Raw genomic sequence first — 13,788 nt, 5'->3', positions numbered from 1 at the left:
TGTCATTCGTCTCTCTCTGCTTTAGTCTCTGCCTCTAAATGGAAAAGATTATACATATTCTCACAAAAACATTATGAATATTAATTAATTAATGTTTGTGAAGCTCTTAATTTGCAATAAGATCTAGAAAGCAGGGATATACATAGAAATCAATAACTACCTGTCCAGTGATCTTTTTTCCTTCCATGCTGAATGAGTGAAACATCTTATGGAGAAAAAATGGACGGTGAACAAGTAGTTAAAAAGAATAACAATATTGCCACATAAAGGTGATAAATAGAGTTTCTCGCACAACTCTTAATTCTGCTATTATTTACCTTTTAGAGTTTGATTTGCAATAGTAAAGTTTATTTTAGTGTTATTGGTAGATTGTCTTTCCTGTTTGTTTTTTTTTAATGTATTCTGCATGTTTATATTCTACTTTGCAGTCAGGGAAGAAAGCACTTAAGAAATATAGGCTATTTCTCTTCAGCAAGGCCATGAAGCAAAACTAACATGGTATTTGTAAATATGTTCAGAAGTCCAGACTATCTGCAAATAGGATTCAAAATAACAATTTTTCTTTTCTTAAATGAAAAGTACATTTTCAAAATCCCATCATTTCTACAAAGTCTTCTTTTTATTTTATCAAAATTGCCACAAAAAAGGACCATGAAATGATGTGATGCATGAAAAATTCAGGAAGAATAATTTGAAAATCAGGCTCATAAAATCAGCTTTCTTCAGAGCAGCTACTTATCTGTCTGCCTGCCTGCCGGGTACTTGAACTGTGGCATCTGGTTAGCTCAGAAGTTAATGACCATTTTCTATATGGATTATTTTCACAAAGATGTTAAAATCAAATCCCAGCTCAAGGAAAAATAAAGGGGAAAGTCATCTTGCTGTGACTTCTATTTTCATGTTTTTTTTGCAAGTCGCTAACAGATTGGCATCTCTTCCTATATGAACTGTGTGCTAGGAGTGAGGAGATCTAAACAGATGAATCTTTTTTTGTACTGAGGGAAAGAAATTAATGTTTCACTGATGTCTTTAGGTACCTAACATGTACCTTTCTAGACTAGTGCATGCAGAGAGGAATACTTTTAAATATATATTTTATTTTAATCAAGTAATGTCTGCAATAAAGACTATGTGAAGCTGTTAAATTACTTCCTGATACATCGCTATTCTGTTAACCTCTACAGAAAAAAACTCCAAATCAATCTTATGTTACACCCACAAAGCCAAGGTCTGGTCCTTTTTCCAAGAATTCATTCCAGAGCCAAGGTTCTTAATCTGGAAACAATTTTGGGCTAGGGAATAGCCAGACACTTAAGCAAGAATTTCATCACTGGGTAGTGCTCTCCTTTTATTTGCTGACTTACTGAATAATATTTATGGAAATAAACTTTGAAGAATAAGTGCGTTAAGTTAGCAGAATGGATGCTGCCTGCCAGCTATTGCAGTCATTCTTGCTGACATTATCCTGTTTCTATCAGATTGGCTATGTAGCTCCCAGCGTTTTGTGGTGGGGTTTGCCTTACAAGATGAGTTCTTGCTGAAAGGAAGCTGGAAACAGCAAGCGATGATGTCAACAGAGGGACATCACCTCAAGCACTGTCTGCTGCTCTGTTGGGGGTTTTTTGTGTTTATGTCAGTGCATGTAGCAATAAAAAATATTGTACTTACTGGTCTCAGGCAGCTGCAGCAGGAACTTAGGGGTTCCCTCTAATGTCCAATGAGTATGATTCCTCCCCCCACAAATTACCTCACATCATTTGAGCGTGTCTGCATAGCCTGGTTTTCAGGCCATAGGTGTTGCCTACACTGCAGCTAAGAGATGCGAGTGCAGCATGCTGAGGCCTGCCAGGCTAGCCTTAATCTAATTAGCTTGGATAACAATATTAGTGAAGATGTGAGAGAATGAGCTTCAGGAAATAAATGTATGCTGATGTGAAAGCCTGCTAGGAATCATTAGGACATCCCTGGGTGGTCAACAACAGCAATGTACAAATTTTAAAAACTCTTCCCAAGGGCTATTGAAGCAACAGCTTAGCAATTGCTTCAAAACTCCAAATCATCTCACAGATAGTTTACAGTTTTCCCTGTAAAATAATTTAAAAATATTATATAAAGTAACTGCTTGTCAAGATCAAATTTTAGCTGGAAAAAAGTTTTGATTTCCTCCCTGTGGTTTCCCAGTCTTTAAAGATTTGCATGCACAGCTATCTTGACTGCAGCCAAATCATCTGTGTTAGCTGGCTCCAGCATAACAGTCACATCTGTCAGAGCAGGGTTCTTCTGTCTTCTTACTACTGCTTACAGAATTTCATTACCAGTAGCCTGAGTATCACCATTTGCATTCTTGAATGGTAGAAGAGTAACACAAGTAGATGAAATTGGCTCTGGGTCCTGAGTTACTGCATGTGCTTTTGTGAGGAGGAGACAGCCCACTGGCTCAATGAGAAAAATTACAAAATTAACTCAGAGGTAGAAAAGATAATTGGAAGACAAAAGCTAGTTACTGAACCAAAGGATATAGACCTTTAAAGCTTTAAAACCAAAAGACAGTCATGAGAGGAAGTAGTAAATGTAAGTTAGGCAAAGAGCGTAGGAAAAAGATTTATCATTATTTTCAAAATAAGAAAATATACTGGGGGGGGGGGGAAATGATTGAAAAGCAAGTACTTGCTCAATCTACAAGGTCCATTCTTCTGGTAGTGCTTTATTATATTGTTCTGTGAACAAGCATTAGTGGACAGGAGTATCGCCCCTTACTTTTGCTGTTGTATGACTGAAAAGATGCCAAAAGTTGGCTACAGCAGCAAAAGCAGCAGAACCCAGCATCTCTCCAGTTGCAACCCTTGCCCTCGGACCACTTTAAATGGTCTGCAAAATCTGCTCTGTGTACAAGCCCAGGCAGTGCTATACTAAGTACCAGTGGATGTTAGTATTAGGGGTGCACAGGGAATAGCACACACAGCCTCCTCCTCCACAAGTCAGGCTTCGTAGGGAGTAACCAGCAGGCAGTCATTGGCAAGGCTTAGTGATTACTGGGAGGGAAGCAGCCTAACCAGGGGATCCTTCAGAGAAGATTACATTTTTCTTCCTCCTGCTTGAACTCACAGAGAGGCGATCATGTTTCTTGGGCTTGGAGACAAATGCCTGGATGCCATGATTTGCCAACTCCCTTCATTTACAGTAATAGAGAGGAGCCTTGTGTTTAAATATAGGATGGGAATTAAGAAGTCTCATTCTGAAACAGATTTTCTGCGCGACCCTGAACACTTAATTTCTCCTTGCTTGTTTTCTCATCTGTACAACAGGGAGAATAATGTTTATCAGCCACTTGGGGCTGTAAGACTAAATTAATGTTACAAAGCACCTTAATTCTCTTAGATAGAAGGTTTTCTAGAAGTATGAAGCATAGCTATTTATTGTCTGCATTTTATTTACTTTTTATTCATGCCCTATCAAATCTACTTCAGCTTTTTCTTCAAGATTATTTATCCTAAACACCTCATCTGGGTGAAAAAGAATAAACTGATAAAAACTAATGATTGCATAGAAACTAATTTCTGGAAAGACTGGTCTGAATTTCTTAAGTGTACTTCCTCACAACATGTATATGGATCTTCTTGAGCAATGTCTCTTTGTTGACTTTCCAGTGTGGTCTTTTCTTCTTTAGATACTGTTTAAGGTATCCATGAGTTCACACAGATGGGCAATAGCATGCACTCCTGCTTCACAATTTAACTTCCATTTCTTTGATTAGATTTTCTGTTCATTCTACTTGAATCCCATTCCTCTCTTGCTGACTTTTCTTCTATTTGCAGACTTTTTCTCCCTTCACCCTTCAAGAATCCCGAATCCACCAATGAAGAATCAGTTGTATACACTGTCCTTTGTATTTGCTATTTTACTTTTTTTTTCCCCAGTGAGACAGGACAGGCAGTGTGCTGTGCTGGCTGTCAGTACAGTGCACCTCAGGTACACTGAAACCATTTGACTTCACCTTATGTCATTTCTAGAATGTATTTTCTTTCTCTTAGCGATGAGCGAGGACAGGAGTTTGGCTAGATTTTGCCACATTTCTGAAGCACTGTGTAGCTAAGTGCTTCCAGAACATCTGATGCTACTGTTGTAGTGTTCAGCAGCCTGCTGAAAGTGTGAGATATGAAGTAGATTATCTGACACCCAAATACTGGCTTGTCTGAGAATTTAGATAAGGATATGATTTAAATGTATTTATCCAATCTGTAAAAAGTGGTGGCACTGCAAAAAAAGAAATTATAGGTTGCATTGTAGGTGGATTCTATGGTGTAATCACTTCAGATGAGTTTGAAGTGCAGTTTGCTATACTTGCTTCTGTATTGCTATTCTTCTGCTCCTTACTATTTCTTAGATAAATTGGGATTAACTTTTCTATGCCTCATTGATTACCCTAGTCATTTCCTGAATTTCAAAAATGTCATTGAACATGTCTTTGTTAAAAATAATAATAAGCTATTAAGCTAGCTTATTCAACATGCTCAAGTCAAAAGATGTGTACAATCATTAAACTTCAGTGAATGAATGGATTTTGTAAGGAGGCAGCTTGTTCATTGGAATTTGTTGAGCTCTACAGAATAAGCCAAGTTTGAAGAAAAAATATATACTTACTGACTTTGAAGTTACAAAATCTGGAGGTCTGTTTGATAAATGTGGAGGATGATTTTCTCTGCTCAGTTTACAGTTTAGACCATTAGGACAAAGATTGACTGTAAAAGTTAACATTAAATTTTTTGAGGCCTGGCCTCTAATTCTGCTTTGGAAGGAGGTGGGTAAAGAGGTCAAGAAATTCTAAGACTAATTCTGTGTTTGATTTAAATGCTGATTTATTTAATCTTACTATACCTCTGTTTCTGTAAAAATCCTGCCTTGCCATGACTGTGAAATTTCCCAATATTTATAACACATTATAGAAAACTAGTGGCCAGATTCTGGTCAGAACGTGTCCCACACAGTATCAGGTTCCTCTTAGTCCTGATGGACAACGTAGTTATCAGTGACTGGGAAGTGTCTGTATCCCTGCATACTATTTTCTGCATCAGGGGAGTGGCTTGAAAAGAAACTAATTTTGTCTACAGACAGAAGAGCATTGGTTAAGCCAGGAAATGGGCCAGGATGTTCAGAGAACCAGTTGAGCTTCTAGGTGCAGTGGAATATTTTCCTTTTTATCACTGAGCAGCATTCCTTCCAGCAGTAGCCTCACATGCACCAGTACTGGAGCTCTCCACCTCAGAGACCACAGAGGTGGAAGTGCTGTACTCCATGCATAATTTTGTGTTTTGCTTATATAAATGGAAAATGTGATGATAGTTTATTTTGATGGATTTGAGTATAGACATGCAGGATGCCAACTACAATGAGACATCCCCTAGGTCTTTATTGTAGCTTGATGATCATACATTGGAATGACTGCTGCTTCCAAGTAGTTCGATGGCAATTAACCAGTTAAAAGGGGTGTGAAACTATGTGCTTTCAGTCTTAGAATACAAGTCTTTAGAGAAAGATTAACACTTAGCTGAACACTCTTCTTGGATATTTCTGAGATCCTGCTGAAGTCTTAGAGTCCTCACATTTTAAAGCATTTGCAAGGCTGGGTATTGAATGAGTGAAGGAAAGTGTGGTATATGCAAAGGGATATTTAATCCTCCTGATTTCTTCAGATTGCTCTTCTGTGCAGAAACAAAAACATTTTGCCAAGTGGACTGCCCCTTTTCTCTTTGCCTAACTGAACTTCAAGTCTTTTGTCATCCAGGAGCTAGGAAAATGTTTCTGTGATTTCATTGAATTTCCCTGAGAATATTTTTGGGTTAAAGTGAATACATGTGCTTTGTCTGAATATTTTTAATTTATGATACTTACATATTTAATAACTATTAAAAATAAATATCTAGGTGAGTAGAATAACTTTATTTGGGATGTTATTTGGGACAAGGGGTTTTTTTATCATATGACCGCAATAGTAACTACATTTACTAGAGACGTAAATCAAGAGATTGTTAAAAGTGGGTCCATAGAAATATGAAATATTAAGCTTTCTGCTGTTTGCTTCATAAGTACAATGTTTATTGTGACAATACTTCATTCTTTGATTTTCTGGTTTTAGGGACATGTTCAATGTTTCAGCAACATTGTATACTCAAAATTCTTCAAGAAGGTGTAATTATTTAAAAAGCAGTATTCGGCTACAAGTCAGGCAAATTAAAATACAAGATATTATCTCTCAACAGATTTTACCTGATTAGTGGTGGAGTTCCTTTCATTATATGTGGGATTACAGCAGCAACCAATATCAATAATTATGGGATTGAAGGCAATGCACCATAGTAAGTATAAGCTATTATCATTAAACTTTTAAGGAAAACATATTCTTTTTCTTAGGCCAATAAATGTAACTGACTTCATAAAGGATACAGATGTGCCATTTGGGATGACATCTGTTACGAAATCTTATTAAATAATAGCTATGAAAGAGTAATGTCTTAATCTGGGGCTTTCTGCTTCACCTCTACCAATTTGACTCTATTACTGTCAATAGAATCACTTTTCATTTGCAGAATTACTCTTCATTTACATCTGAATAAGTGAAAGGATATTAAAAATACTTCATGGATAGCATATTTAATGGAGCTACTAATTAATTAAATACTTTCAATTTATTATCTACCTTGAATTTATATCCTTCAAGAGACTTAATTAAATTAATTTACAAATAATTACGTGAAAAAAGGGCAAGTAAAAATCCCTCCCCAACCTCCTCCACCCCAATCCCTCTCTTAAAAAAAAAGTATTTTGGATTTTGACCAGCTGGAAATGTTCCACTCATGATGTCTTGGAATCCTGACATAGCCCTCTAGTGTACCAGAGTGTTAGTGTACAGTATACCTCCACAAGCTGTCCAGGCATCATATTGTTATTAATTGTTGGCATGAAACATGAGATATCAATAAAGTACAATAAGTGTTTCCATAAAAGTGTAGCAGAAGGTGAATTGGACTGCAAAGTTAAATACATTCTGTGTAAATGATCAGCGTGGCAATGACTGGCACACTAATGGATATATTAGTACTCTGCCAGCACTAGTACTCTGGAGGACATCACTCTTAGTTACCGCTTTGAGCATCTATTGTAATAGATTTGAAACTAGTTATGTTCTGAGTAAGAGAAGGAGAATGGTTTGTAAGTAAACATTTGGCTCCTTAAAGGCATTTTTATATGTAATTGAAATTTAAATTCTGGTAATAAATTAGTACATACCATGGCTACCTGCTCTGCCTAGGGCCTAACTCATCTTCATATATTTATTCAAACTTTTCCAATTAGACAATCACTTATAATCAACAGTATATTAAAAGACTCAATTATTTATGTTCATAAATGTGAGACATTTTTCGGTTTGGCAGTTACAGAGGTTATACTTCTTTAATCATGTTAATCATAGCCAATCAATACCTGGTACCACAGTCTGTACAGAAAACAAGGCACGGGTGAGGGATGGTTATAAGACTGAGTAAAAAGACAACTTCTAATTCAACAACAGCATAATGAGTTATATGTCTTATTCATTTTTAATAGTAGTAGTACAGTAAATGTAGATGCACAGACTTGAACTTTTTCTTATGGAACGGATTTTTTAAGTGATCCACAATGAGATTCCACTTGAAGTAAGAGCATCCCAAGAGACTGTTCCACTGGGGAGCATTCCATTCTCCACTTTACATTAAATATGCAGCATTTAAATGTCCTTCAAGTATTCATGTAGCTTTGTGCTCTCTGCTTATCCAAATAATATAGGTGGTAACTTCCCAGATATCTTTCAGGGAATCTTTTCATATGCATGTCTGACAGCAAAATATATGCTCCTTGGAGTGTCTCTAAGTTCATTAATAAATGTGCGTATGTTTTTGTTTAAGGTTCAGATTTTAAAAATTTGAAGTAGTTATTCTGCAGTTTCTTGTGATAAATACCCAGTGGAACTGCCCCTTCTTAGCTGAGAAGCTCTCAGCCTGGGAGAAAAATTCATTCTGCCCTTTCTATAGCAAGTTGTAGATGATTCCTGGCTTGAGAAGAATGTGATATCAGAAGGTTCCTTGCTGTATTGGAGGGACTGCAACCAATCACACACACCTAAATGAGTATGAAGTGTCACACAGTGTCACTTTTAGAGCTGGAATGGATCATAACAGATCACCTGGTCTGTCTTTCTGACCCAGTGGGAACTTAGCTATATCCAAACCATTCCTGACAGTTATTTATCTGAGGTGCTTTAAATGCTCCGATAATGGATAGACCATACTTTATTCCAACAGCTTATTGTCCTAATTGTTCTAACAGCTAGGAAACTTTCTGAAAAATCTAATTTAAATCTTTCTTGCTGCAGTTTAAGCCCATTACTTCTTGTCCTAGTCTAACAGATAAGGAAAGTAACATCCCTTTTTCTAGAAATCCATACAATATTTAGAGTATAAGAACCTAATAACAGCTGTACGAGCTTATATCGCCGGCTCAGTTCCCTGTCTGTAACAGTGGTTAAAAGCAGATCATAGAGAAGAGTGAAAACTAGGCAAATGTTCCTTCTCCCCCTGACCCAAGTTCCCCCAGCTTCCATCTGGGATTTCATTAGCCAGAAGTGTTTTCTTCCCCCATGTTTATTTGATTAGATCATTCATCCTCAGGACAGTCCTGTTAGACTGCTACTGAATTATGCAGCTGGCTGAGACTTACTCAGCTCATACTGGCCTCTGAACTACTTTAAGCTGTGCTAAAACAGGTTATATTATTTAAAGCCTAGCAAATAATGCAACTAATGCTACAATAATATAATGCTATCAGTGTATAACGAAGAGACCATCAATTTCCTTATTTTTTCTGAGGACATTCACATTGATGTAAATTAACTCCCAGGAATTTCAGTGGAGAATTCAGAAATAGCATATATCTTTTGGGTCCGTTCACTGCAGAAAGCAGTGACTGTTCAGCTGGAGGTCTTTTTTCAGCCTCTCTTATTACTCAGGCTATTCCCTACTTTGGCAACAAGAAAATTCTATAAGAACAATCTTCAGGCTTAAGAGTTTGTATCAATGTTCATTGATATAAACCACTGAAATCTGACATTTCTGTTGCTCACACAGATTGTATAAACTATGCCTCATTTGCTTTTTAATCAAAGCATTAGCGCTGACATTTTTAATAGTAGGAAAAAGGGTTGACACAAATGGTCTTACACTTCACTGCAATTCTAGGTTCTAAACTGACCTACATTTCTTGGAAATTTTCAGCGTAAATATTCTGTAAATTATACCAGACATTTTATTCTGTTAAAAAATAAGAAAATGATGCCTCAGCTTAATTGATATTAAAGACACACTCCTTTTTTGCACAACGTACATGTCCAAAATTCTGAGACACTGTTGGGTCATACAAGTTAGTCAGAAAGCTCAGTTTCACACCGGTCAGTTGTCCATCACATCTAATGTGAGCTAGAAAATGTTCTTGACTCTCTTTTTTTGTTGTTTTCAGTTGCTGGATGGCATGGGAGCCTAGTCTCGGTGCTTTTTATGGGCCAGTAGCATTCATTGTGCTAGTCACTTGTATTTACTTTCTCTGCACGTATGTGCAGCTGAAGCGCCATCCTGAACGCAAATACGAGTTAAAGGAAAAGACAGAAGATCCACAGAGAATGCCAAGTATGGAGGTGGGCCATGGTCATATTACAGACTCTGTGTCCGTTCCCCAGGCAACCTGCTCCATGATTTCTTCTTCCTTATTGGAAAATGAGCATTCATTTAAGGCTCAGCTTCGAGCCGCAGCATTCACTTTGTTCCTGTTTACTGCCACTTGGACGTTTGGAGCACTTGCAGTATCTCAAGGTCATTTCTTGGATATGATATTTAGCTGTCTTTATGGAGCCTTCTGTGTGACCTTGGGGCTTTTCATCCTGATCCATCACTGTGCAAAGCGAGATGATGTGTGGCATTGCTGGTGGTCCTGTTGCCCATCTAGAAGAAACACCTATTCTGTCCAAGTTAATGTGCGCCCAAAGGTTAATGTCAATGGTGACACTCAAGTTCATGCACCTTGTCTTCAGGAATCACCATGTCCCAACAAAACAGCTGTGTTTAATCATCCAGCGGCTAGCCACTGCAAACTTACTAACTTACAAGCGGTTCAAAATCATGTTAACTGCCTTTCGCCCGTGACACCGTGTTGTGCAAAAATGCACTGTGATCAGCTATTTGATGATGAAGCTCACATTCATGTCCACAACGAGGGAACCTTCAGACCCAATATGCACATTCATAGGTGTCTGAAAAGCAGAACTAAGCCACGGTATTTCAGTCGGCATAGGTCTGCAGGTGAAAGAGAATACGCCTATCACATTCCTTCAAGTATCGATGGCAGCATCCACAGCTCACACACAGACAGTCCCCACAGTACGCATGATAGCCAGTCAGGTCACAGACGGGCCTGCTGCTCCAAAAGCGATCCATATCCTACTGTCAACCAGCCTGAAAGTAGCGACGCAAGTACTGTAATATATGGTTGTGCTAAAATGCCAGAAAGTGACACTGTGCACCATCCAGCTCATTTTGAAATGCACCCACGGACACAGTCATTGCCATTTAACACGACGAATCACAATGGAATTCTCAAGGGAAACGTGCACGAAGCCATGATATACAGCTCAGATAGTACAGGAAATATCAAAACTGGCCCTTGGAAAAATGAAACTACTGTGTAGTTCATGGGCCATCATAACGTGGTTTTGCCCCCCTAAATCATTGTTATTTTTGGTTTTATTCCGAACTAAATAAGATGACATGTTTGTGTAGCTCATCAGTAAATTGTACAGCTTCTCCATCTTTATTTCCATTTTCTTAATAAGAGTCTAAAAGAGAGAGATAGTGACAGTTTTAAAGTGAAGTTATTTTTAAAAGAAAGTTATAAAATTATTCTGAAAGGTAAATAGAAAATAAGATCTAGACAATTTAATATGAGAGGCAATATCCTTTTGTTACACAGAACATTTCTTTAAAATACATAGTTTTCATTCATTGTTTTCACTTTTATTCTGTAATAACTTCAGACACTTTTTATAAACATATCAGCATCTTAAACTTTTACTTATTTTTGTAGCAAAATATTATTACTGTGCCATGGATTTTAATCAGAAGTGACTGTGGTAGAAATGATAAACATGATTTTATAAAATTACAGCTTTTTAGACCTACAAAAGTGATACTGCCTCTAAGGATCTTCTGTAGCATATGGCCTGTAAAGTCGTGTAATGTACAGTCTCTGTTCTGTCCATTTTCTTGTTGGAGAGAAGTGCTAGGTAATGTCTCTGTTACATCTATGGTGCTGTATTGGTTGTATTTTGCATGACATACGTCAGGATATACCATTTGCTGTTTTCTAGTGTTACATGTATTAAAAAAAGAACAAAAAAAAGTGTTGTACAAGGCTGTGAAAAACCCTAGTGATATTAATCTAGAGCATTATAAATCTACAGAAAAAAAATCACTCTGCACTAGTTTAAGTGGCACAATCCTTTGTATAAGGTTATATGATAGCTTTGATAAGGGTCCACTCTAATGTCTTTACAGAGCATGCACTACTCATTGTACGTGACACTGTGCAGTGTAATAGCAATTGTCTCAACAAGTTTTACACTTCTTTGTAAAGTATGCCTTTTGAACAAATCTATAAGCTGTTTCACGATAACCTTTCCACATCTGTTAAGGTAGAGCAGCTTTATCATTAACTCTTTGAGGACTACAGTTATTTTCTTAAAATAGCTTATTCTAGTTCAGAGAAACTGTATATATGAAATTGTCTATTCAGTTACATGATCAATGTAGTCCAGAGTTGTCAGGAAAGAGAAAGTTCAGTCATTTTCCAAAAACACACCTTCTTAGAGTCCATCTATTAATTTCACCACTTACTTTCTGAAAACCCATTTCCTCCCCTAGCATCCTTCAATGCAAATTTGACCTTCAGAGAAATTCTTTATGTTCATGATTTCTGCTGAATTGTAGGGCATTCCAGGGTCAGTGCCATTCTCTATTAACAAGGCTCTTGGCAAGAAATTTTTTCATGTTTCCATGAACATCTGGACACAAAGCATCAACTCACAGTACAGAACTGCATCATAATTATCCCTGTATGAAATTAAACCACTTTTTTCAAATAGGAAGGGTGCAGAATGATAATGGATCACAGAAAGTGAATAGGAACATACAGCTGAGAGGAAAGTGTCTACAGTGGGAAGTGAGCAGTGCATCCATAAGTAAGAGAAAAAGCACAATTCTGTATGGCCACATGAAAAAGTTTGCTGTCATGTCTCAACACAGGCATATATAATCGCTACATTGCTGCAGAGAGGAAATAGAAAATTCCGTGAGAGATCATCAGTCTGTGATTCTGTGTGTGTGTGTGCAGAAATCTTCACATACTTCAAACCATTATTTTTCTGTTATTAGCAGTTTATTAGCCTCTACCTTTTTTTTTAATACATAGGAATATATTTCCTAATAGTGTACATAAAGTTGACAATTATAATTGTTAGAATGTTATAAAAACATGTAAGTCAGATGAATGTGTTCTGCAGTGTTGCAGGTGGGAATTAGTACTCAAAGGGTTAATGCTCAGTATCTGAGTGCAAGAAATCTTGTTTTTCTGTATTTTTGTAAATTTGAAATATATATTGTAAACTGCAGCAGTGCAATGTATCCATCTCAGATTGTGTATTTTTAAAAGGTGAGCAAGAAGAATGCACTAGGTGGTTGTCAAGTTTTAAGCCAATATACAACAGTTTCATGACTGCTTCTTTAGCTAATACAAAAAAAGCAAACGCCTGAGCTTTATTATGTATATGCTGTATATGCTTGAACTGTCTCTAAACTAAAATACAGTATTTTGTTTGTTTGCATAATGAAATATTTTCTGCTTAATAATTATTTTCTTTTAATATTACTTTTACTCATGCCACATAGACAGTGAGCCCTAAACAAGCATAGACATAATGTGAAATACCACTTCTCTGTGTCTCAGCACTATGTATATGTATATTCTGTAATAGCAAAATCCTAGGAGGTCTGTAGACCATTATGCAAAATATTGCACACATACAGCCAAGTGAAATACTCACTCTGCAAGAACCCACTCGATGAGCTTCTTTATTCAGCTTGTGTTTTAATCACCTCTGTTATTTCGTCTGAGAGGCTAGTTCCATCCTCATAATGGCTTACAAAGAAGTAAATAGGTGCTGCTTTCCACAGAATATCTTATGTGATAAAACTCTCTGGAATTTAAACGTGAAATGTTAAAACACTTTTCTTATTGTGTTAAAAAATTAATTTAGTGAATATTTCTGGGCTAATTCGGAAGAGATGTGTTATGCAATAATCTGTTTGCATATTATTTTTTCAGAAAATATACAGTATAACTACAGAGTAGGAAAACATGATATTAAATAAATATAAAAATGTTTTGTAACATCAAATTTGACCAAAATGCTTTTTGTGCTTTTGACTTTTTTTTCCTTAAGATAAATGAGATAATTTCAATGCTCTGGGAGTCTGGCTTTGTTTTATTGTGGGGTTTTGGTCAATTATAGTCAGTGAACCATTACTACTTTACCCAATTTTTTTTCCTATAAAAATAAAGTCAATGAAATAACTGGAATATAAGAGATATATTGTCCCAGTAAATTCCTCATGGACATACACATGTAACATGCTTCAAAGTCAGCATTAGTTT

At 36.6% G+C, this 13,788-nt stretch overlaps 1 protein-coding gene across 3 annotated transcripts in view; it reads left to right on the top strand.

Annotated features, from left to right (window-relative positions):
- ADGRA1 (adhesion G protein-coupled receptor A1) overlaps nt 1-13,580 on the top strand; it is a 294,207-nt gene extending 280,627 nt beyond the window's left edge. For all 3 annotated transcript variants that reach the window (XM_075423515.1, XM_075423518.1, XM_075423517.1), the window contains 2 exons: nt 6,258-6,353; nt 9,547-13,580. In XM_075423515.1, the coding sequence (XP_075279630.1) occupies nt 6,258-6,353; nt 9,547-10,768 (1,318 nt within the window). In that variant the 3' untranslated portion in view covers nt 10,769-13,580. The remainder of the gene's footprint in view (nt 1-6,257; nt 6,354-9,546) is intronic.
- Nucleotides 13,581-13,788: the final 208 nt, after the last annotated feature.

Source organism: Opisthocomus hoazin, chromosome 6, assembly GCF_030867145.1.
Source record: "Opisthocomus hoazin isolate bOpiHoa1 chromosome 6, bOpiHoa1.hap1, whole genome shotgun sequence".
NCBI lineage: Eukaryota > Metazoa > Chordata > Aves > Opisthocomiformes > Opisthocomidae > Opisthocomus > Opisthocomus hoazin.
This window is presented reverse-complemented; position numbering and strand designations above follow the sequence as displayed.